This window comes from Pholcus phalangioides, unplaced genomic scaffold (genome assembly GCF_987345545.1).
Source record: "Pholcus phalangioides strain wild (caught in Gottingen) unplaced genomic scaffold, Ppha-v1.0 ptg000003l_1, whole genome shotgun sequence".
Taxonomy (NCBI): domain Eukaryota; kingdom Metazoa; phylum Arthropoda; class Arachnida; order Araneae; family Pholcidae; genus Pholcus; species Pholcus phalangioides.
The window spans coordinates 31,210,794-31,233,819 of record NW_028301596.1 but is presented as its reverse complement, the minus strand read 5'-3'; the positions used below and the strand labels follow the sequence as shown (position 1 = coordinate 31,233,819).

The 23,026-nt window shown below is 33.5% G+C and overlaps 1 protein-coding gene across 1 annotated transcript in view; it reads left to right on the top strand.

The window, feature by feature from the left end:
• Positions 1 to 23,026, top strand: part of Naa35 (N-alpha-acetyltransferase 35) — a 41,285-nt gene that overhangs the window by 16,021 nt on the left and 2,238 nt on the right. Inside the window, exons 12-19 of the mRNA XM_089247492.1 lie at positions 654 to 713; positions 4,134 to 4,240; positions 4,807 to 4,972; positions 10,057 to 10,235; positions 14,100 to 14,185; positions 15,059 to 15,180; positions 15,461 to 15,724; positions 18,463 to 18,543. Coding sequence (XP_089103618.1) covers positions 654 to 713; positions 4,134 to 4,240; positions 4,807 to 4,972; positions 10,057 to 10,235; positions 14,100 to 14,185; positions 15,059 to 15,180; positions 15,461 to 15,724; positions 18,463 to 18,543 — 1,065 coding nt within the window. The remainder of the gene's footprint in view (positions 1 to 653; positions 714 to 4,133; positions 4,241 to 4,806; positions 4,973 to 10,056; positions 10,236 to 14,099; positions 14,186 to 15,058; positions 15,181 to 15,460; positions 15,725 to 18,462; positions 18,544 to 23,026) is intronic.

Genomic DNA, 23,026 nt, shown 5'->3' with positions numbered 1-23,026 from the left:
CTATCATTTCCAAATCCAAGTGGAAGACCTTTCCAATAATCTGAGAAAGAATATGTTTTTGTTACGACCAAAGTCTGAAATGCCCATACTTCAAGTATCGCGCATGAAGCCTACTCGTTGTTGCAACTGGGGGGTGGGGGGGGGGAGAGCAGACAGGTCTGGTGCGCTGGACCAGAGGTGGTGCAAATTTCACTATTCATCCTCTCTGTCAACATTACAAGGGGGCACCAAAATGTGTACTTGTTCCGGCTGACCAAACATTTAGTTGTGGCTACTGATATTACAAAATAACACTGTTAGGCCTGATATATTAAGTTGTGCAGATTAGCTGCTGTTTAGTTTGCCAACTGTTACCATTTTGAAAAATATTTTCTGCTATGCTGTTTATCTTCACATTTATCCTGTTACATATAACATTCCTGAGAGGGTTTCTGTCAAATTGGTACATGCTGGAAAGTGTTGTATATGTGTGTATTCCCGGACATGCTGAGAATACTTGCGTGAAGAAGTGTGTGTGTTTTGTTTCGCTTTATATGGAAATTATGTAGTTTTTTTTATGCTTTCATTTTGATGAGAATTGCATGATTCTAATTTTAATTTTGCTCTTTCTTTTCACACAAACAGAAGATAATTGTTAAAATTTATTCCCCCAGGATTTTCTGAATGAATTCAGTAAGTCATCACCATGTGTTCTTTCACGATCTGTGTTACAGGTAGGGATATTTTTTTATTTTTCTGTATTCTATTTTTGCTACATCAAATAAACTTTCTATGCATTTTATGCAACTGATTCCAAAAATAGTGATACTCTGGTACTCATTAATTCATTTTGTATCTCATGGTGGTTACCACATAAATATTTTTACCATGTATATATAAAACATATAACAGAGCTAAAATAACACTATTAGCAAGCACAGCATGCTGAAATTTTTTTCCCTGTTAAAATATGACAAGTACTGAATTTGACAAGTTCTGAAATGGTTGAGTACCAAGGTAAGTAGCAAGACTAAGTAGCATCAAGTACAGTGATACCCCAACTTACGCTACCCTGAGTTGCGTAATTTAAAAGTTACATGATTTTCTGTGAAAAATGTTCATTTATGAAATTCGAAGCACAATCACTAGATTATTGCTTGGATAATAGAGATTATTAAGTGGTAGTTCAAATAAAGAATTGTTTTATTTGACCAAAACATCATGTGGTAGAACACTTCAGTGGTTTTTACTACCGGAACGGATTACAAATACAAGGCTACAACATGCAACATTCCCAACAAGGTGGCTGAGAAAAAGCTGCTATAATAAATATGGATGTCATATATTTCTGAAACAGAGCAATCCAATTAAAAATGCAATCATAAGCACTAAAGACTGTATACATGATAAAATATAATACATTGCCCAAAATAATGAAAAAATATTTATGGTTGTCTTATTCTAAGTATGGATAGCTTCTCGATTTACACCAACATGTTTATCGTAAACATTCACTCGCAATGCAAATTAAATGTTATGAAGTCATAGTTAAGTACCATGGGGTAGTGTAGCCATGGTAAGAAGGAAAAGCCAGGTACTTTTCCTAAATTTTGGTCCCAATAAATTAATATTCATATGTATTTTTATATGAAAAATTGTACCCCGACTGTAGGGATAGGACGAATAGTGATTTGACTGAATACCAATTTTCTTAAAATTCATCACTATTATGAATAAAATTGGTGTTTTTAATTGAAAATGAAATTATTGGTAATTTTAAATTTGTAGGATATATATATATATATATATATATATATATATAAACTGCTTAATTAAAATTTAATATGTATATGTATATATATATATATATATATATATTAAATTTTAATTAAGCAGTTTATTATTTGAATAAATATTAAGAAGTAATTGAAAAATGCAGTGGAATCCCATTTTTAACAAGCACTGTTACAGTGAAAATCTTGTCTTAACAAATACCATTATAACAAAAAAATCTTGTCTTAATACTTTTTTAATCCCCCAGATTAGTTTACATAGGAACAATACAAAAATTTGGAATTCCTTTATAATGAAATTTCATTTTAAAGAAGTGATTTCCCCAGTCAATTGGAGTTCATTATAATGGGATAAGACTGTATTTTTATTGCCATGGTACTGACAATCAAATTTAATGATATATTGTATTTTAATATTACTTAAGAAAATGTCAAGCATTAATTACTCTGAACTAGTAATATAGCATAAAATTTACAACTTATTTTCTTGTTTCTCCTCTTTAGATGTTCTTTGCCCATTTTGTCTCTTTCAGTCACTTAATACATATCTTTTCTAGATACATCCTTCAGTAGTGAACTTTATTTGTGTAATTCATGCTCATTTTTCTCATTGCAGTAATTTTTAGTAAAAATTGCATACCTATTTTCAGTTCATGTATTCCCTGTCCTAGGTACGGGGCCATTCAAGTACTATGTCAGCAGATTCTTAGCCATTTTTGACCCCCCCCCCCCATCAGCAAAGTCAGTAAAACTCTGACCCCCTCTTCCCTTGTCAGCTTTAATCCCTATCTCTTAATGCACATTGAGATCAGAGATGCATGCGGGGGAAGCTGCCCCCCACACGATCAAAATTGATTTCTTTGATGCAAAAATTATTTTTTTAAATTAAAATTTGAAAAGAAAATACCTTTATATATGTTATATTATAATAGATTTCTATTAATTTCAATTCTATTTGGAGACTAAGAACTCAAAATTTCTCTTTAAGAAATTTATTTCAATTCATTTTATAATCCATACATGCTAAACCTGTGGCCCTCAGGGTTATCTGATGTGGCCCGCCACCTCAAACCTAATTTTGTAAAAGTGAACTGAGCGGCACAGTTACAAATCACTTAAGTGACCCTTGACACAATTCCAGAGTATTGAAGTGGCCCTTGGCATATTTTCAGATCGCTCTGGTACGCCCTTGGTATATTTTCAGATTGCTCTGGTACGCCCATGGCACATTTAACGATCGCTCAAGTGATCTGTGGCACAGTTCCAGAACACTTAAGTGGTCTGTGGCACGTTTAGAGAGAGAGATCCCTTAAATGTCACATGGAACAGTTTTGGAGCACTTAAGTGGTCTGCAGTGCAGTTCTACATCATTCAAGTTACCCGGGCACATTTCCGGATTACTTAAGTGATCCAGGGCATGTTTGCGGATCACTTGAGTGACTCGCAACACTGTTCCAGAGCACTTAAGTGGCCTGGACACGTTTCCAGATCATCTGAAATATCTGCGGAACATTTAGGGATCACAAAAGTGGCTCTATAGAGCAGTGTTTTGCAACTGCCAGGCCCTAACATCAATCACACCTGGATGTGAGTGATTCACTGTTTCATTTTTCCTTATTTATTTCTCATTAGTTGTGTGTATGACGGGGCCTTCTACTCACAAAAAAGGAATCAAGGCAATGGGCTTCCCACGGTTGAGAACCATTGCTACAGAGGACTTATCAATAGGAAGAATGTTAGTTCAGGTGCCCACAAACTAGCAAAAGATTTTTCTAGTTTTTAGCATGCTCAGTAAAAATACCATTAAGAATATTTAATATTTTTATAAAGGGTGGTTGATGATGACGTAAGCATCATTCAAACTTCCCCCCACCCCGTCATCAAAAAGCAGCAAACCCGAACACACCCTCCCACAATGTTTACATAATACCTGAATGACCCCTAATCACTCTGACATAACCTCCTTCACTGGAAAGGGGAGATACACCATACAATAAAATATAATCAGTAAATTTTTATAATTTATGAGAAGAATTCCAATTGAATTAATTTTTTCAAATTAATTTGTACTTATATGTACATATATTCTGTAGAATTCGTGACCAATATTCGTCCATACTGAATTTTTGGCAATAGGGCTAAATAGTGAATAGCAACTGAATATTGGTCCAATCTAACCCTGGCTTATGTGGTTATCGTCGGCCCCTAATATCATGTAACTGCGGGTATTACTATAGTGTGAATATTAAGATAATTTAAATATATTTTCAAATTTTAACTTTTTTTTGTTTTTTATGTGTATATGTTGTTAATTAGACCAAATTGATGATTAACAAAACAATTCTGTATTTTTCTATCAAGTTGTTATACCTCAGTGAGCCAGGAAGAGTTCTAGGCAATCACCATATAATTGATGTTTTAAGGGATGCTATTAGACTTTTCATCAAACCACCTGCTCTCATGCCAAAGTATGTTGAAAAATTTCAATTTATAGTGTAATATTCACTTTTTAGTTTGTCTTAGTGAGGTGGTTGTTGTTGAAAGAGAGTTTCTTGGGCAAAATACTATCATTTGCACAGATTTATTTCCTTCTGGATGTTTTCCTAATATTAATAGTTATTATTGTGAGGAGGAAGTTACATTGCTGAATTAAAAAATTTTGATGTTTCTAGCTTTTACAAGGTTGTCTTGTATTTTTTTATTTAAGTTTATTACAAGCCAATTAATTATTTCATGTGTGTCAAGTTAGACACCTTCTGACAGTGCTAACCACTATCATTAGGGAAGCATCAAGAAGTAAATGAACTCATACCAAAGACGAGCTTTCTCACCAAAAAAAACTGATAACAATTCAGTTATCTTAAAATTTTTGTAAGGTCTGATTATTTTCAGTATATATGTCTTTGGATGTTAATTTGAGCACAAATAAAAACCTCTGCATATTCCATGGATAACTTCTACGATATATACTGAATGTTATGTCGCCATCACCTATTTCATTTTACCTATTTTTTTTTTTCAATATTTTTTCAAGAACTCCATTGATGTCAAATGTTCAAGCCAAAGAGTATGTTGAAGCATTTTTAGGGCATTGTGCCAGGCCTTTCTGTAAATTAGTTCAAATCACTGGTCACAACCGTGCCAGACAACGAGACAAGCTTGCTCACCTACTCGAAGAGCTGGCTGCATTACAGGATGAAGTATATTTCAATTCAGTAATTTTGTATTAGTTAATTAGAGAAATTTATGTAACATTTTCGTAGGCATAGTCATGAAATGTTTTCAATCACTATCAAATTATTCCACAACTTTTTTTGCTTTTACTCTTGGGAAACTGTTTCTTTAATATTTACTTCAGGTAAAAGCTGTATGATTTATTTGTACTTTTTTAAAATATCTAATAAATTAAAATGTCTAATTAAAAATACAGTGCATGCCACTTTTGATGTGATCACATCAGGATGTGGGAGTTTTGATAAAAAATATATTTATATGAAAGGTGACCATGCTTCTTGTTTTTCATATTTCTCATCTACTCCGGTCCAGTGGTGGTGCAAGGAAAAAACCCTACCCATGCTGGCATTGCCGTACACAAAGGGGGAGGGTTGGGGATTATAACCCCTTCGTTGAGTCAAGATTATAGTGTTATTTCGCATGAAAAAATGTGAACACCCCCCCACCCACGCATAAAATCTCGTGTATGCCTATTCATGTGGGACCTATTTTTGATGTATCTGACCATGTTTTTTGGGTCAGCAAAGCTTTTTACTCATCTTTTGAACTTGGGTTTGGCACCTGCATGTAGCCATATAACTCAACAATCACCCCTGATCCTGTCATTTTGGTAAAAATGCTTAAATCATCACAAATCCAATATCTTCATGGAAGTCCTACCAATAATTTAACCTCTTGAGACCCAAGCCCAAGTTTATCAACCGATTTTTATGAAATTTGGAATTAACCTCCTTTATGGTAATACAAAATATTATGCATAGTCATTTTAAAAAAAAAATTCAAGAAAACTTCACTTTTCGGCATGTCCATTACAATGGACATTGGGTCTCAGTTCTTGAAAAATATGCACTATTAACATAGAAGGAATGGGGTGGGGGGGAGGACGAGCCGATCAGCCGCTATAGCTGAACCCACTTTTTTTAACCTTTTAAATACCTTTTAATACCAGAAAATAACTTTTAGTACCAGAAAATAACTTTCAGGTATCTTTATGTAAGGGGTCATTCAAGTATTACGTCAGCATGGATGGGGGATTTTCGATTTGCTGACTTGATGACGGGGGGGGGGGGTGGTTCTTATAAAAAATATGAAATATTATTAATGACGTCTTACTCTGTGCGTGAAAAACGAGTAAAACTTTTCACTAGTTTGTGGACACCTGAACTAACATTCTCCCTATTGAGTCCCGTACAGAGCCACTCTAGTGATCTTCAAATACTTAGCGGATCCAAATGCTCTGGAGCTGTGCAGCGCGTCATATAAGTGATCCATGATTATGCCGCAGATCATTGCATTTTTAATTGGGTTGCTGTATTTTTGAAATATGACATCCATCTTTTTATGGGCATCTTTTTCTTAGCCACCTCATTGGGCATTTTGCCTGTTGTGGCGTTGTATTTGTATCTCTCTCTGGCAGAAGTGGCCACAGCTCAAGCAAGATAAAAACAAAATTTATTACAAACTCAGTACATCACTTCCGATTTCTTTAAATCATTTTAATACTATATACTACCACAACTCTCTTTCTTTCTTACTACACTTCTCAATACCTAATCTTGATCATCATGCTCTGTTACTGTTCAAATTTGTGTTCTCTTGTCGCTTATTACTCGCTCATACAGTCATGGCATATCTCTTCCTTTTCAGCTGAAATTCCTACCCATCATACCCTTTATTCTGAAAGTTGAAGTCTTGGAAACATTGAAATAGAAATTAAAGAAAAAAGACATTTAAATGAAAATCGATTCACATGTGGGCTTCTTTTATTGTCTAGTGGTGCAATTTTTTTTTCCGGAGGGTGCGTGACCCCATGACACCTTAAAAACTCCTTACTTTTCATTTTGAAAATTTTGTATGAACCCTGAAGAGTTGCTACAAATATAAATAATTTTTTAAGAAAAATCTTTGTCGGCTGTGGTTTTTATTTTGAATAATTGGAGGGGGAATGAATATCACTTTTAAAATTTTTATAATTTATGTGATGCTGTTACGGGTTATATTTTTGACTAATACTTGAAGGTTTTAGAACACTTTGGTGACGACAGAAAGCATGTATGTGGATTATTTTATGAATTCTTATGATGTCAGGTAACAAATCAAAACTTGTAATTTTTGAACCATTTCTACATCTATATTTTTGAGAAGAGGGAAAGATTGTTTGCAAATTAAAAATAAATTTTCATATGTGCCCCGCCCCTTTTTTTTGCTGTAAAACTTGTAAGTTATGAAGTTTGCCACGACTCCTTAAAAACTGCTTGAAACTCCTTAAAAAGTCCTTACAAACTCCTTACTTTTCATTTTGAAAATTTTGTATGAACCCTGCCAACATAGAAATATTCAACAAAACTATGAGTGGGCCTCTACAAAACAATTATTTTCAACAGTCAAACAGAAATATAGGTTGCATTTGATGCACATTACTTTTGTTTTTTTTGTGCAACCTTTGTTCTTACATCTTACAGAATTGTTTATATTCATCATTTGTGGAAGATGTTTGACTCCGTTTTTGTTACTTGTGTTGGACTCAATACTCGTATTGTGTTTTCATTTATGAGTGTTTGGCAGTGTATTGGCCATTTCTTCATCACTGGAATCTGTCAGCTCAGGTTGGCGTAGAAGTTTCTCTGCAATTAATATTTTGAAATCTAAAAATTGCATGGATTTACTACTCTCATTAGCCTTCTTGTCTTCCCTCATTAAAATCCATGCATTTGCTAAACCGAGATCGAAGAAATGCATGATTGTTTTTATGGTTCATTTTTTAGTGCGCGTCTTTATTCAGTAATAACTGATCATTCGATCAATCAAATCGATTCCACCCATGTTGTTATTGTATTCTTTTACAATTACTGGCCTAGGGATTTCCAGGTACGTACCCTCCTTCTTTGACCAACGTCTACATTGTCTTGTGGCTCTTTTCCAAGTTTGGAGGAACACAGCAACACAGCTTTCTTGTCAGACCATTTCACGATGCAGATTTCTTCATCCTGGCAGACTGACATGACAGAATTACCTCTTTCCATTTTGGACATTATTTTGTCATCAGTCAAGTTCACCGCTCTGGGAAGTCTAAAATTCATGATCGTTCCTGTGCAAGCAATATCTTTTTTCTGTAACTCATCTATCAAAGCAGTAGAAGTAAAATATCTATCAAAAAATATATGTGTTCCTTTTCCCACTGTCTCCACAAGTCGCAACACTGCTGCACCTCCAACACCAAGGCTCTTTGCACTTTCACTTGTAATTAATGTATTTTTTCCTTGGTATACTTCAAAATCCAATACCAATCCACTCGGTGCTGCCAAAACAAAACTTTTGAGCCCCTCTGGATTTGGTTTACCTGGTACAAATTGTTTGACTGCACACGTGCCTGTAAAGGGTATCATCTGTTCGTCAACGGCGAGATTTTTGCTACGAGGTAATGTAAGACACCCTTTTCTAACTTTGTCCATTATTGGCCTGACTTTCCAAAGTTTGTCTTTCTGTTTCTGTTCACTTGTAACTTGAGTATCATCAAGTACTTTTAGATGGTTTCTAATTTGAAAAAAAAGATTTCTAGTTATGGTGTTAGTAATAATAGGAACACGTGCAGATTTTTCCCAGTACATTCGAACACTTGGATAGCCTAAGCATGACATCAAGATGGTATCACCTAAATATGATTTCATGTCATTAAGGCATATGTTTGAAACGTTTCCTGTTTTTGATGGAACCTCATGTTCATGTATTTACACATTTCCTTCAGAAAATTATCATCCCAAAATAGAGAGACATAGTCTTGTGGTGTCCAGTTCTGTCTGTCAGTTGCAGAATCATCATTATTGCAACTGTAATCTTTAAGACCATCAAAACTGTGCCATACAAAAGAAAAAATAGTGATTCAGAACAGATTTAGAATCTTTTTTTATACCTCTAGTGAAATTAATTTCTGATTATTTTAAGGTATTTACCTTTCAGTTTTCTTCCAAAATTGACGCCTAGATTTAGGATTTGTTTTTCCCTTTTCTTCCTCAAAAGATTGTTTGATCTTACTATTGGGAGGCTCGCCATTGTCACTTGAACTGTCAACATCAATTATTGGACTATATTTTAAATCTTTACAGACTATGTCATTTTCCTGTTCATCCTCTGCATCACTAATGTCAATATCTGACACATCGCCATTCATTATAGCTTCCAAAACTTTCTCTGCATCTTTTTCGGCATCTAAATATCGTTGGTTTCCGAATATCTCTAGAAAAAATATGTAACACAGAAAAATATATATGTTCGTGATTAAAAATATCATTATGCACCAAGAAAATTGGTTATACTTCGTGAAAATGAAAAAAAAATCAATGCATATAATCTACCGATTAAGACCCATTGTCCATTACAATGGACACGGATAAAAACTTGCTATTGTCTTAAAAATATGCTTGTAAAAAATAAAATAACAACAGAGTTTAATCAAGCAAACATTTTAATTTTAGTATTGGATGTAATTGTTTTCAAATTCACTTCATAAAATATGTAAAACTACAATCAAATTGTTTACATACCTTCAACAGTCCTTCTTCTGTCATGAGCCATTTTCAAATGATGATATCTAAAAATCCCGCCGCAAAACTCGACATATAGCTGCACAGGTGGTAGCACCTGACTGTCCAAGATAATAGAAAATAAAATTTGAAGACCTGAAAAAAAAAAAAAATTTTTTTTTCATTCAAAAGAAAAATGTCCATTACAATGGACGTTGGGTCTCAAGAGGACATATCAATGAACTGAAGTTTGGAATACTTTCATCAAGAATAAATAAGTTTCTGAATATCATCCATGTTCCATTTATTTTCCCATCCCAATGTTTTCTTCATATTGGTACCTCTATCAAGCTCATATTTTGGGGAAGTGATGATAACATTACAAAATCATAATATTATCTGGAGTCCAATAAGTACCATAGTATGTAATTTTTCATTTTTGAATTTAACGTGCACTGCATAACACATAGAAAAACGCGGATTCATCTGGATTTCAAATTTTCATTCAACGTGCACTTCTCTTTTTACAGGCTGACAAAGTTGATGCGTATTTACATAATCTGTCTGTGAAAGCTGAAAATCACTGTCCTCATCTGGCATGTTTTGGAACTTGGGTTCTGTACCACACTTTGAAAGTCATGATCCAGTACGTTCTTTCTGGTTTTGAGCTTGAGCTTTATTCTAGCCATGAGTATACTTATATATTTTGGTAAGTTATATTTTAGTATATTTTATTGTGATATTTTTGCTTTTTAGTTTTTTGTATTTCTACACTGGTTAAAGCTGCATATGGGTCATTTCCAAAAAAGTGTACATTCAACATTTTTAAATGAAAAATTTGAAATTGATATTTTCAAAATAAAATTTATCTCAAATTTTGATCGAATAATGTATAGGTAGAAAGAGGAAAATCTTATGCAGTTGCCAACAGGTAGTGCTAATGCTTTACCCACAGTTAGAAACCGATTCGGGTGACTTCATTTTTCAGCAGGACAGGGCACCACCACTACACTGGAGCTTGGGCATTTGAAAATTTTTGTACAATTGCATTCCTACACGATGGATCAGCTATACAGGACCTGACCATTCAGTTAAACATCACTGGCCTCCAAGATCGCCGGACCTCACAGTGTGCGATTTCTTCTTGTGGGGGTTTATAAAAGACTATGTTTATGTGCCTCTCCTTCCAGCTACATTAGCTGAACTGATCGCCGGACCTCACAGTGTGTGATTTCTTCTTGTGGGGGTTTATAAAAGACTATGTTTATGTGCCTCTCCTTCCAGCTACATTAGCTGAACTGAAGGTATCGTTGAAGCATAACAGCAGCTGTGGAAGCAGTGGATGCAAACATGCTCGTAAAAGTTTGGGATGAATTTGACTACCGTATGGACATATACCATGCATCCCAAGGTGGACATATTGAGCACCTTTAATTTGGTTTGTCAAAAAACTTTAATTAGCCATGTAATATAAAATTAATCTTAAGTGTCCATCTATGTTCAATATTTTTCATAATATACGCATTTTAAATTGGGTTATTCTTTTTGAAACACCCTGTATTTTAGAATGACGATCGCCTGAAAAAATGTTCATTTAAGGAAATGTTAGCATGGTTGCTAAGAAATGATAAATACATAATGCTTTTTGAGCCATGTTGCAGTAAAAAACAAACATATTCATACTTAATTATTCGATGTGATTTGAATCAAAGATTCTTCCCAAGTCCACAGGGATAGAGAACATTGCCCCCTCCCCCACCACAAAGAATGGCTATGTTATGATGAAAGAGCTGTTATTATGAATAATCACTGGCTATTTTGGTAAGTTTGATAAATTTTGCTTGCATACCATGAATCTATCACACGTGCAGGTCATTATGCATAATCATCAATCTATGGTTAATGCAATAAATGAGTCATCATTATGTTTGCATTATGTATATGAGTAAAGCTAACATTACAAGACTAACAATAATTCTTATAATATGCTTCTTGTTCACTTAAATTAGTTGCCATAGCGAAATGTGCATGGTACTGTACATGCATCATATAGCTGCTTCGTGATCAAATAAAAAATAATAGTGATCAGATAATACACCGTAATAGTAAAAATTGGCATCACTTCTGTAATGTGGGCTTTTTTTGCATGCATTCAAGTGTGTGGGAAAAAACAAACGCAGCAGCAGGTCAATAATGGTTTTTATATTCATGTGCAGTTACATTTTGGCCGATTAGAACTTATATATTTTGTGTGAAAAATTTAATTTTCTCTCACTTTTTAAGCTTAGAAAAATTGTCAAATCTACAAGTTCCCATAACATAAAAAATTTGAAGTATTTACGACCCATCGATCATGATATTTATGGATTGAAAATTTTGGAATTATGCATAATCACTATATAAATATGATAAATGTAGCAAAATTTATCAAACTTTATTGAGATGATTTGATATTATCACATATATTGCCAACTAATTATCAATATATTATATCAATCATCAATATATTACCAACTATTATTATGCATATATATTACCAACTATTATTATGCATATATATTACCAACATATATGTGCGGTATATAGACTTCAACACTGGTTTCCACTCTCCCACACAACCTTTTGATAATTTAAAAAGTTTGATGAATTCCTTATTCAGCAATAAAAATGCATCTGTAAAGTACTTTTTTAATTTTTTAGAATATGATTGTGAATATGAAACATAAAAAAAAACTTCTATTAAAGAAAGAATTTAAATTATCTTGCATATGGAAGAAAAGAAATTATCTACTAAGAAGTGGGGTCACCCGATTCTTAACTACAGAAGGAAAATGATTCCTAGTTAAGAATGTGGTAGCAAAATTGCCTCTTGATTCTTAACTAAAGATCAAATCTGTAGTTAAGCATCAGATGCTTATTAAGAATGAGAAGGTGGTACACCCCCAGGTCTCATACTGTATATCAGTCAGCAAGAGGATTGATATTTAACAGTTTTTTTATGCTTTCACCATTATTCCCAGTTAATCAAGATGTGCAGTAGTATTTTTTGAAAAATAATCAGCTGGTTATTATAATTAAAGTTCTGATTCCAAAACAATTCTTACCATTCTTACCAATGGTTCTTATTGTAGAATAAGAACCATTGGTAAGAATGGGTAGAAAATTTTCATGAGAATAAGAACCATTGGTAAGAATGGGTAGAAAATTTTCATGAATACTCCTGAAGCAATGGAATTTTCTTTGGTGAAAGAAAAAAAAATATACCAGTAGATGATGCAGTACTTAACCAGTGGTATTATCTATTTTGCACAACCACTTCATTTGGACATTTCAACAGCATCAGTGTGTGGATAGCATAACTTTTATCAAGATACACATTCCAACACCAGTAAAGCAGCTGCTGAAGAACCATTTTGACAACAACACGACACGTGGCTGCCGCGTTCATCTGACCTTAATACTTGCAACTTGTTTTGGAGGATAGCTCAAAATGTTATGTACAGTGGTCGGATTGCAAACTTTAGTGAATTGAAAACACATCCACATCATTACCATGACATACACAGATCTGTCGGTGAACAAACATTTGTGTGCTTCCACTTCATAGTCAGAAGTGGAAAACATATTTTATATTTCTTCTGTAAGTTGTAGTTATTTGTTTAATGACTTCATTTTTGTGATGTTTTCATGAATTATGAAATCATGCTATGCTAATTAAGTTATCGTTTTGGCCTGACTGGGCATCATTTCCATTCTACAAGCAAATTTCCCATGGATTGGATGAGTACAGTGTTGTTTCATTTTTAAGTAAGTTCTTCCTTCACCATACAAAATTCCATTGCTTCAGGAATATTCATGTAAACATTCAAGTCATTCTGACCATTGGTTCATATTTTACAGTGTTTTGAAATTAAAACGTTTGTTATAATCACTCTGCACATTGTAAATCATTGCTAATTAATCTGCATTAATTATGCTTTATTTTGTCTTATCTGAACATAAACTAAGATCCATAGATTATATCCATCCATAGATTTTATAGTATGAAAAATTTAGTTAATTTTAATGTATTTATTATACACAGTTGACATTTTCACGAAAATAACTGTGGCAGTGCCCCCCTCCCATGCCTATTATTATTATTATTTTTTTTTACATTACGTTTGTCTCCACTATATGTAGGCCATTGCAAAAGTAACTTCATGCATACATGGATTATAGCAGCTAGCAACTACTACTGCTGGGATAAGGCATTGTGTATGGAAATGAAATGTTTGTAAACAAGGGGAAAAGAAATACATCTTCCAACCTCCTGCTTAGTGTTGTCGATTGATAATGATTGCTTATGGGGGGGGGGGGGATAAGTCTAGTTCCACCTTAACTTTAAAATTCACAAAAAAAACTTTCTACTAAAAAAATTGATAACACATTAGCTGAAAGGCTGATAAATATGAACAAATTTTTTTCTATATTGTGATATTGGAATGTTTCTTACTTTGCGTAAGGGATTACAATACGTGTTGTTCTAATAAGTGGTGTCTACTTTATTCAAATAATTTTTGATATATTACAGGTATTTGTATGAATTTCTGTATGGCTGGATGGTTTCTGCCTTGACTCGCGCTGACAACTTCTTGAGTGAACAAGAAAGTAGAGCTGGTAATTTTTTATTAGAACGTCCTTATCATTTAAGTTTATGCCTCATATCTGAAGATATGGTGTGACTCTCCACTATTGATATGAGGGTTTCAAAAGTTGGCTGATACAAAGATAAATTCAGAAAATAAAGTTTTTTAAAAGATAATTATCTGATTGTCCATAAATGGTCTATTTGAGTGCATATAAGCTTTAAGGAAAAAAGTGTGTGTGCTTCTATAGCATGGTGGTGCAGCACGTTCAGCCATCATGCAAGAAAACATGGGTTTGACTCCCTGGAGAGACAGTTGAATTTTCATTCCTGAATTTATCTTGGCCGCAGCCAGCTGTTAAAACCTTTGTAAGACTGTGTGTTAGTAGAAAAATATTTTCATAAATTTATCGTTTAACCTGAGAATGAGAAATTACCAGGCTGTTAGGCCATGGTCTGCTATTTCTTTCTGGCGTTTCTCCTGCCACAGCTGCGGGTAAAACATCAGAAAAAATAGTAGACCATGGTGTAACGGCCCAGTAAGTTCTCATTCTCAATTAGATGCCGGTTGTGGCCTATGCCAACAAATTAGTGTTTAACCCCAGGGTTCTTAACCTATGGGTCATGATCCAATCTTCGGTCACAGGAGCTTCTGAGATGGGTTGTTCAAATCCACTAAGAGTCAGGAGCGGCTTTTGAGCAATGGATCATGACACAAACTTGATTTGCAGGGGCTTCTTTTTTCTGTGGGTAATCCGAGGTTTCAGTAATTAGAGTTAGCCCTGGTCACCTCGGATTATTCAGAGTCTACTGTAAATAACAATTTTTAGTGTCAATCAACAGAAAAATATTTTCCATTAAAGTTTGAAGGTGTATTGATTTGTTTTCATTTCCACCCATTGTAGAACAGCAGCAACAAAAAGGACGAGCCCCAAAAAAAAACAAGAAAAAGAAGAAAACTCAGCCACATCATCGAGAAATAATAATAAACCAGGCACTTCAGAACTTATGTGGTGGCTATTATAAGGTATTTTGTTTGTTATAAAATGTGCTGGTTATCTTGAAAGATTCAATTTTGATCACATATTTTGTTTGTTATTTATAAATTCGTAATAACTTCTTTGATTTTAATTAGCAATGATAAGGAAGGTGGAATTAGCAACATAACTATTTTTAAATATTATAATTTATAATTGCTATTTTATAATTTATATATCTGGGTAGTTTTTTTTAGTGGGTTTTTCCCCACTTATTACTTCTATAAGATTTACTTATTTTTCGAATGTATCATTTCCTCTCTTCTTTAGGCTGTTTCTGGATTCAAAATCCATGGAAAACTGAGAAGACCTTACATTGAATTCGACAATGAGCAAGTCCGTTACGAGCATCGATTCGCACCTTTCAGCAGTGTTATAACTCCACCTCCTGTACAGTATGCCCAGTATCACGAGATGACTGATCTCACAAGATATGTCCCACCACCTGCACCAGAAGACCTTTACCTTGAAGCGTGCAAATGTTTCCATCATGCAAGAACTAATATAGAGAAGTTAACCGATCCAAGTGAAGAGGTAAGAGTTGTGATCTTAACTGAAAATGTGATCAGAAAGTGACATCATTCTTTTGGCATTACACCAGATAAGTACTAATGCTGTTCTTTATGGATTGTGCATACTCTCTTTACCCTGTTGTTCAAGTATGTGTAGTTCTTCACACGTATTGAAATTAGTTCATGTAATTTGTGCTTGCATATTCAAGAATGCTAATAATTGCTGCATACTTATGGCATTGTGATAGTAATGCATAAACTACTGTAAATATTTTTATACGCCATAAATAAGAAATTTATGTCTTACTTTTGAAAAAAAAACAATGCTTACCACATAATTGGCATCTCCTTAATTGACTTTCGTGAAGAAATCTGATTCTCTTATGCACTCGTTATAACAACCCCATGTAATTGTGACCATTTCATCACACCGACTGGTAAGGTAGGTCCTAAATGTTAACATATAACGGCAATCCCATGTATTTTTATTTCAATTTGACCACCTGATGTAACATCCATTTTTTGCAGAATGATGAGGGTCATTATAACTACTATAATTGTATTTCAATTTTTATTTATATCTTATTATTGGGGCAGTTTAAGCGAAAGTGCAGCAGGTTGAATGGGGTGGCAGTCTAGGCTTTTGCTTAGATACATAAATTTTTAAAATTTTAGAACTGAAAACTCACAAGACACCAAGTGCTTTCACTCTTTTGAGCCATAAACTTATGAGAAAACTTTATGAAACAGTCAGGCGTGGGGTGTGGTACCAGAAATAAGAATGAACTCCATCACATGGGGCAATTGTATATTTCAATGACCAGTATTTTTTAGAGTGGTTGAATAAAGGCAAAGAAAGAATTAGGGTTCTCACGTGTCCAGGGCCTAAAGCACCAGAACCCCCCGTTCCACTCCCCCTAGTTTCTACCTTATTTCAGTGCAGACATTTCTGCATTAACAAGGTTCAACTATATGTTAAAGATTTGAAATAAATTTAAAAATTCAGCCCTGAAAGCAATGAAAATATGATGGCTCATAAATAAAAGTTGTAATGTGGGAAAAGTTATCAGTTAAGAACGGCAAAACAAGTCTACATCAAAGATAGGGAAATATGGTCAAGTGTATTTTGTTCGATGAACAATGGTGTGCTTAGTCTTATAGTCGTCTGGGCTAAAGCCCATTCAGCCTCCCATCAAGGTTGACTTTAGGGGTGAGACACAATGCTTTGCCCCTGGGTCACAGGTGAGCTCGAGCCACCCCTGCTTATTATCTATTATGTACGGGCTATCCATTGGGACCAAAACACTATTTTTAAAGAGGGGAGGGATATTTCATGCTGAAATTTAAATGACTCCTGAAAAATTTACCTGCAATTCACTGATAGGAAAATTCGCTAAAAAGAATTAGTTAATAATAGTTCATCACCTTATATGTTTTTGATTGGGTCAGTGAAATTGTAAGACTCACTCATTTATGAATCCTGATGGTGATAAATTGTTTTTGCCGAGGTTGAACTGTTCTCTGAATTTTCTGGACATATTTCAACGCCCAATTTGGGAACATAAGTTTTATTAATTTTAAAAAATATATATTTTCTATGCTTTCAGAATTGGATTCTTCCTAAATTTATGAGTCAGAAAACATAAAATTAATTAGTTTGGGCATCCATGCCCTAAATTTTATTTTCAAGGACATTGAAGAGTCAGAGTGGCATATCTAGTGAGGGCTGTTTCATACTTTTGAAGTTTGTGCTTGTCACCTTGGCTCAGTGAGCGTGGTCTCAGAACTAATGCATGGTGTCACTGCTCAAACATTTTTTTTAGCAGATGACAGCACAGCACATGAGATGTAGTAAAATTAGTTGATAATTTTACTGTTTTAAGTGAGTGATTTCTCGTTCATGGTGATGTATTAGTGTCACAAGTATGCGCATGTGGTACTTTTATAATCTATAAACTAAAAAATGGGTTAAATCCAAGAAATAGTTGGTAAGTAATATCTTTTGAAATTAGCATTCAAAATAATAATAAATTCAAACATTTTATGCTAGGATTTTTTTAAATATTTGCTTCCCATGTTTTTATGTTGCAGTTGTATTGGTAATAATGAAGTCCAAGGCTTTTAAAAGCTACACCTAATTCAAATGAAAGCAAAAATGTAATAAAGAATTATTAGAAAGTTCAAAAAATAATTGAAATTATCTGTCTCAAGTTGACTTTCAATCAACCCAATAAAAATGAACCAATGTACATGATTCAACTGAAATAAATCAGAGAAAAATATTCGCTGTGGAAGAAGTTACCTCATAAGCAAATGCGAAATTTCTTATTTTAAATGTTTAAATGGTCAAATGAAGCAATCCAATGAATATACAAATACTATTAACAATAATTTGGTGCATCACACAACAACCCTTATTATATAGCTCTAAAGAGAGACCTGAAAACATGCAGGAAAATTTTTTTTTTCATGGATTTCTTGATCACACACAAAAATTTCTAAACTGAAAGATAAAAGGGGGAATATCATAAAAAAATAATGAAAATCGGTCTGATTCTCAATTTTATCTGTGAAAAGTTAATGAGCAAATGATAAGTGAAGCGTGTTATTTGGTCGTACATATAAACATATGTATCTTTAATTTAATCCATGAGACATTTCTGTCCTTTTTCTTGTGATAGCTTGTGCAATTATTCAGTTATAAATTTGTGTTCCAAGATGAGCAGTTATTATTTTTTAAAATTGGAAACATTTTTACAGGTTCTCAATATTTTGAAAGTAGCTAAAACAAACTTCGTTGTCATGAAGTTACTTTTGAGTGGACACAAAAAAAATTCAAAGGTAAGTCGTATTGAATTCATTGTTCATTACTTTTAGTGAGATTTTTATCATGTCTTTCTTGAAAAAATTAAACTTTTTTTATACTTGTTGTATTCCATTGATGCACAGATAATACAGTGGAACCTCCAGTTAACAAACACTTTAAAAAATAATAATGTCAGTGGCACACATATGTGCTAATACATTCGAATCCCATTATAGCGAACTCCAAGAGACAGAAGGAATCACTTCATTAAAATGAAATTTTGTTATAAAGGAATTCCAGGTTACCTAGCATTGTTCCGATATAAACTTATTGGGGGATTTGAAAAGTGTTCGCTATAACGGTATTCGACTGTAATTTGAAAAATCTATAATTTATAACATGATGAAATACTTTGCAACAAAGATAATATGTCACACAAATAAAAAACTGCGGATTTTATTGGGTAACCAGATGAACCATATTCACAGGATGTTCCCATATTTGTTGCTGCTCCAATTTTTTTTTTTTTTTTTTTTTGGGCACGGTAGCCCAGGTCAATAAGGCACTCACCTAAAGTACCAAAGGATGTTTTTAGAGGCTTGTCAAAAGTTCAATACTAGGTTCATCATTGTTAGACACTTTCCTGACACAGGCACAACAGAAATGGCAACATGGCCATGGAAAAACATTGCTACCGCAGGGAGTACCACATCAAGGGGTTAGTGCACCAACTCTTCGGTGAGTAGAAAAAAGGTTGTCATTTGGAATCGCAATAAATTGTACGACCCGGTCTAATTAGCCTTCATGTGCAGAAAATGGCTGTTGTGGGACAAAAAATGATCAAATGTACCCAATTTTTAGCAACTTTGCTTATTTTCGACAATTACCGATTCTAATTTCCCATATTTTTCCAGAGAAAACGTGGTTGGTCTTGAATTTCGAGGATTGAAGAGTATTTTTTAGTGATTTTTCATTCAAGCAAAGCATAATTTGAGAATTTTTAGGAATTTTTCTATAAATAGACGAAATTCCGGTTTCATCTCTTAAGATTTTAATAAGGTTGAAAAATCAAAAGCATTGACAACCTGTGTAATGAGCATCAACAGATACTCTTTTTTAGCTGACAAAATTTTAGGTCCCAAGGGTGTCCTCACCGGCACCACAGTAGTAGTTGGCTGAAGTTTGTTTTCTGTAGCCCCCCCCCCCCCAACTCATTTTACACAACTCATAGTTATGGGTCCAGCAAAGTGTGAATGCAAGTTGTTCTCCCCAACAAAAAGTCTCACCACAGAGAGCAATAATACAAATATTCAATCATTACATTTCATTTTTGAAATATTGATGGCAGCACAGGAAAATCAGACACAATACTAGATATGCACTCAGACTGTTAGATCTGCATGTATCATCTCATTGCAATGTTTGCCAATACTCATTGAAATTTAATTTTACTCCTCCAAATTTTGTTGAGAAGTGAAAATACTCATATGTGAATGCTATTAAAATTAGGTTTTTTTTTTAATTGAGTTATTTCTCATCGTTAAAAATAATACCCCTCTTTTTACAAAACTACCCCTTAAATTTTTGGGCGGGAGTGAAATTGATCTTCAAAATTATTCTTTTGGATAATGCTGGTCTAGAAGTGATCTCTGCAACGGGATAAATCTGGTTGTAGAGTCCTGCCATTTTTTCATTCAGTCCCAAGGGTATCTGTTATTAAGAGGTCCCACTATATCATAATTTTATACTGAATGCTTCTAAGATTTCTTTTTTGAACCTGTAATTTTTTTAAAAGAAAAGTAAAAGTCTGCTATAATGAGTAAGACTTATGAGAACCTCTCTCTGTAACAAGTGATTGTCAGAGCTAATGTTAAAAATGCTATGAATTAACCAAGTATTTCTTGCAAGTTAAAATTGTTTACAATTTTTGTTAATTGCATTTTTAATTGGGTAGCTATATTTTTGAAATATATGACATCCATATTTTTATGGGCATCTTTTTCTCAGCCACCTTGTTGGGCATTTTGCCTGTTGTGGCGTTATATTTATATTTATAAAAATACTGAAGATTTTGTAACATCAACAAAATTTTGCAAGAGGTCAGTTTTCTTTCTTTCCTCTAAAGAATTGAACTAAAAGGATGGATTACTATCACTTATCATCACACATGCTCCTTGTAAACATTGCTCTGAGGTAGTTCTAACAAAAGATGGACTTGGAAAAATCACATTATTTTATTCTCCCCCCCCCCCCCATATTTCTTGGTTTTCCCACTACTCCACATGGGTGGGATATGTGACCATTTTATTCAACTTTCGTCTCTCCGATTAAATACTACTTAATCATACATGTACGTTGTACACATTCCTCTGCAGAATTTCGAAGAAATTGATACATGTTGGAATGTAATCAATATCACGGGAAATTGATATCACAACTTAGGTCCTATTCATTGGCTTTAATCCACTAGAATCCCACCTAATCCAAAAAAAAGAAGAAAAACCTGATCACATGCGTGAGAAAATTCAAGAGTCAACTATAAAGAAAAACGTTCATAAATTCTGTATTGGGAAAGCATACAGTGTTTTATGTAAGTGTATCGCATATGTCTAAGAATTGGTGCCAGCATCCCCTTCTTCCCGCTCACTCAATGCACACTATCTATCTTTCATTCAATGCATTTCTGAGAAAGAAAGATAAGCATAAGATTTTATTGATTTTTGGTCATTGTTAAATGGATCTTTTCTGTAACTGTTATCTTACCCATAGGGATATTTTTTATTATTAGTGTTTTTAAAAAAGCCATATTTAAAAGACCAACTCAAGTAATCTGAACTGGTCCTGGTCCCAATTAACTTGGATTAGGTGGGGGGGGGGGTCTAGTGTATTAGTAAATTATCTAAAAGACGATTATGATGGAGATACAGCAAAAATTTTCACCAATTTCTAACCTGACAAAACCGAAAATTTGAAATTCGCTAATATTGAGAAGTCTGTTATAATGCTAATTTTCCCAGTGATTATGAGCTCTTATTATAATGAACTTTATGCAGTGGTGGTGGTGGAGGTAACCCACAAAATTTTCTATCATGTGGCAGAGCACATTCAGAATTAATTAAAAAATCAAAGTATTCTTCATAAAACCCAAGTTGAGTACCCACATGTTTCAAACACTTCTGATGCCCCTGTTGATATGTGTCGTATGCTCTAAAATTAGTTTTCAAAAATTTAAAATATGCACCAATTTATAAACTGTGTAACCTTATTCTGACAAATATGAGAGACAAATTTTCTTTCACATCTCAGATGGCATGAATTTCTAGCGGTTTATCAATGAATTTTAGAATCTTTGAATCTATTAGAAGATACTGAATCACAATTATAATATTCACATGTGCTGTGGCATCAGCTGTAACTTAATCATCAAAAAAGTTCAATGTGTCATTATTTTGAAATATTGTATAATTAATAGAGCTTGGATTCCATGTGCTAAAAAAAGGATGCGTAAAATTTGCACTAAAAAGTATTGAAATATGCATTAAAAAAATAAAGATACAACTGCATTTAAATGAATTTTAGAATCTTTGAATCTATTAGAAGATACTGAATCACAATTATAATATTCACATGTGCTGTGGCATCAGCTGTAACTTAATCATCAAAAAAGTTCAATGTGTCATTATTTTGAAATATTGTATAATTAATAGAGCTTGGATTCCATGTGCTAAAAAAAGGATGCGTAAAATTTGCACTAAAAAGTATTGAAATATGCATTAAAAAAATAAAGATACAACTGCATTTAAATATGCAGTGAAATAAAAAATATTGCGAAAAATGAAAACAAATCTAATAATACTGAAGTATGACACTAAAAATGAAAAATGTATGCAAAAAAATATTGTACTTTCAAGTACAGAAAAAGAAAACAAAAATTTTTTTAAAATATGAGTTAGAAATGTTGAAATATCCATTTCAAAAATATCGAAATATGCATGAAATAAAAATATTCCTAAAAATTCTTCAATATGGCCTAAAGAGCAGATACATTATAGCAGGGGTTTTTAACCTTTTTAGTTCCACGGACCCCTTGTGTCATTAGAGTGATTACCATGGACCCCTCTCTCAAAAGCACTTAAACATTTAAAATATAATAAAATGAAAACTATGAAACAGTAACAAAATGAGTATGTCTTTGTTCTTCAACACCTTTGAAATACACAGTAAAACTTGTTTTAAAACGACGTAAAACTATAAAAGTTTAATGAACGATTTTTTACAAAACTTTCATAGGACCTAAAGCAGAATTGCAAAGGGCCGGGTATATTTTTAAAGTTGGACATGTTTCCGCATAATCAAATTTGTTTATGAATGAAAATCAGTGGCGACAGTTCTTGGATTAAAATTTACGACGACATCAAGTGCTTCCAAAAGTATGTGTGTGAGCGATAAACAAAATTAAATCCATGTTATATGTGTACTTTAAACACTTTCCTTCCACTATATGCCGTTTCCTTTTAC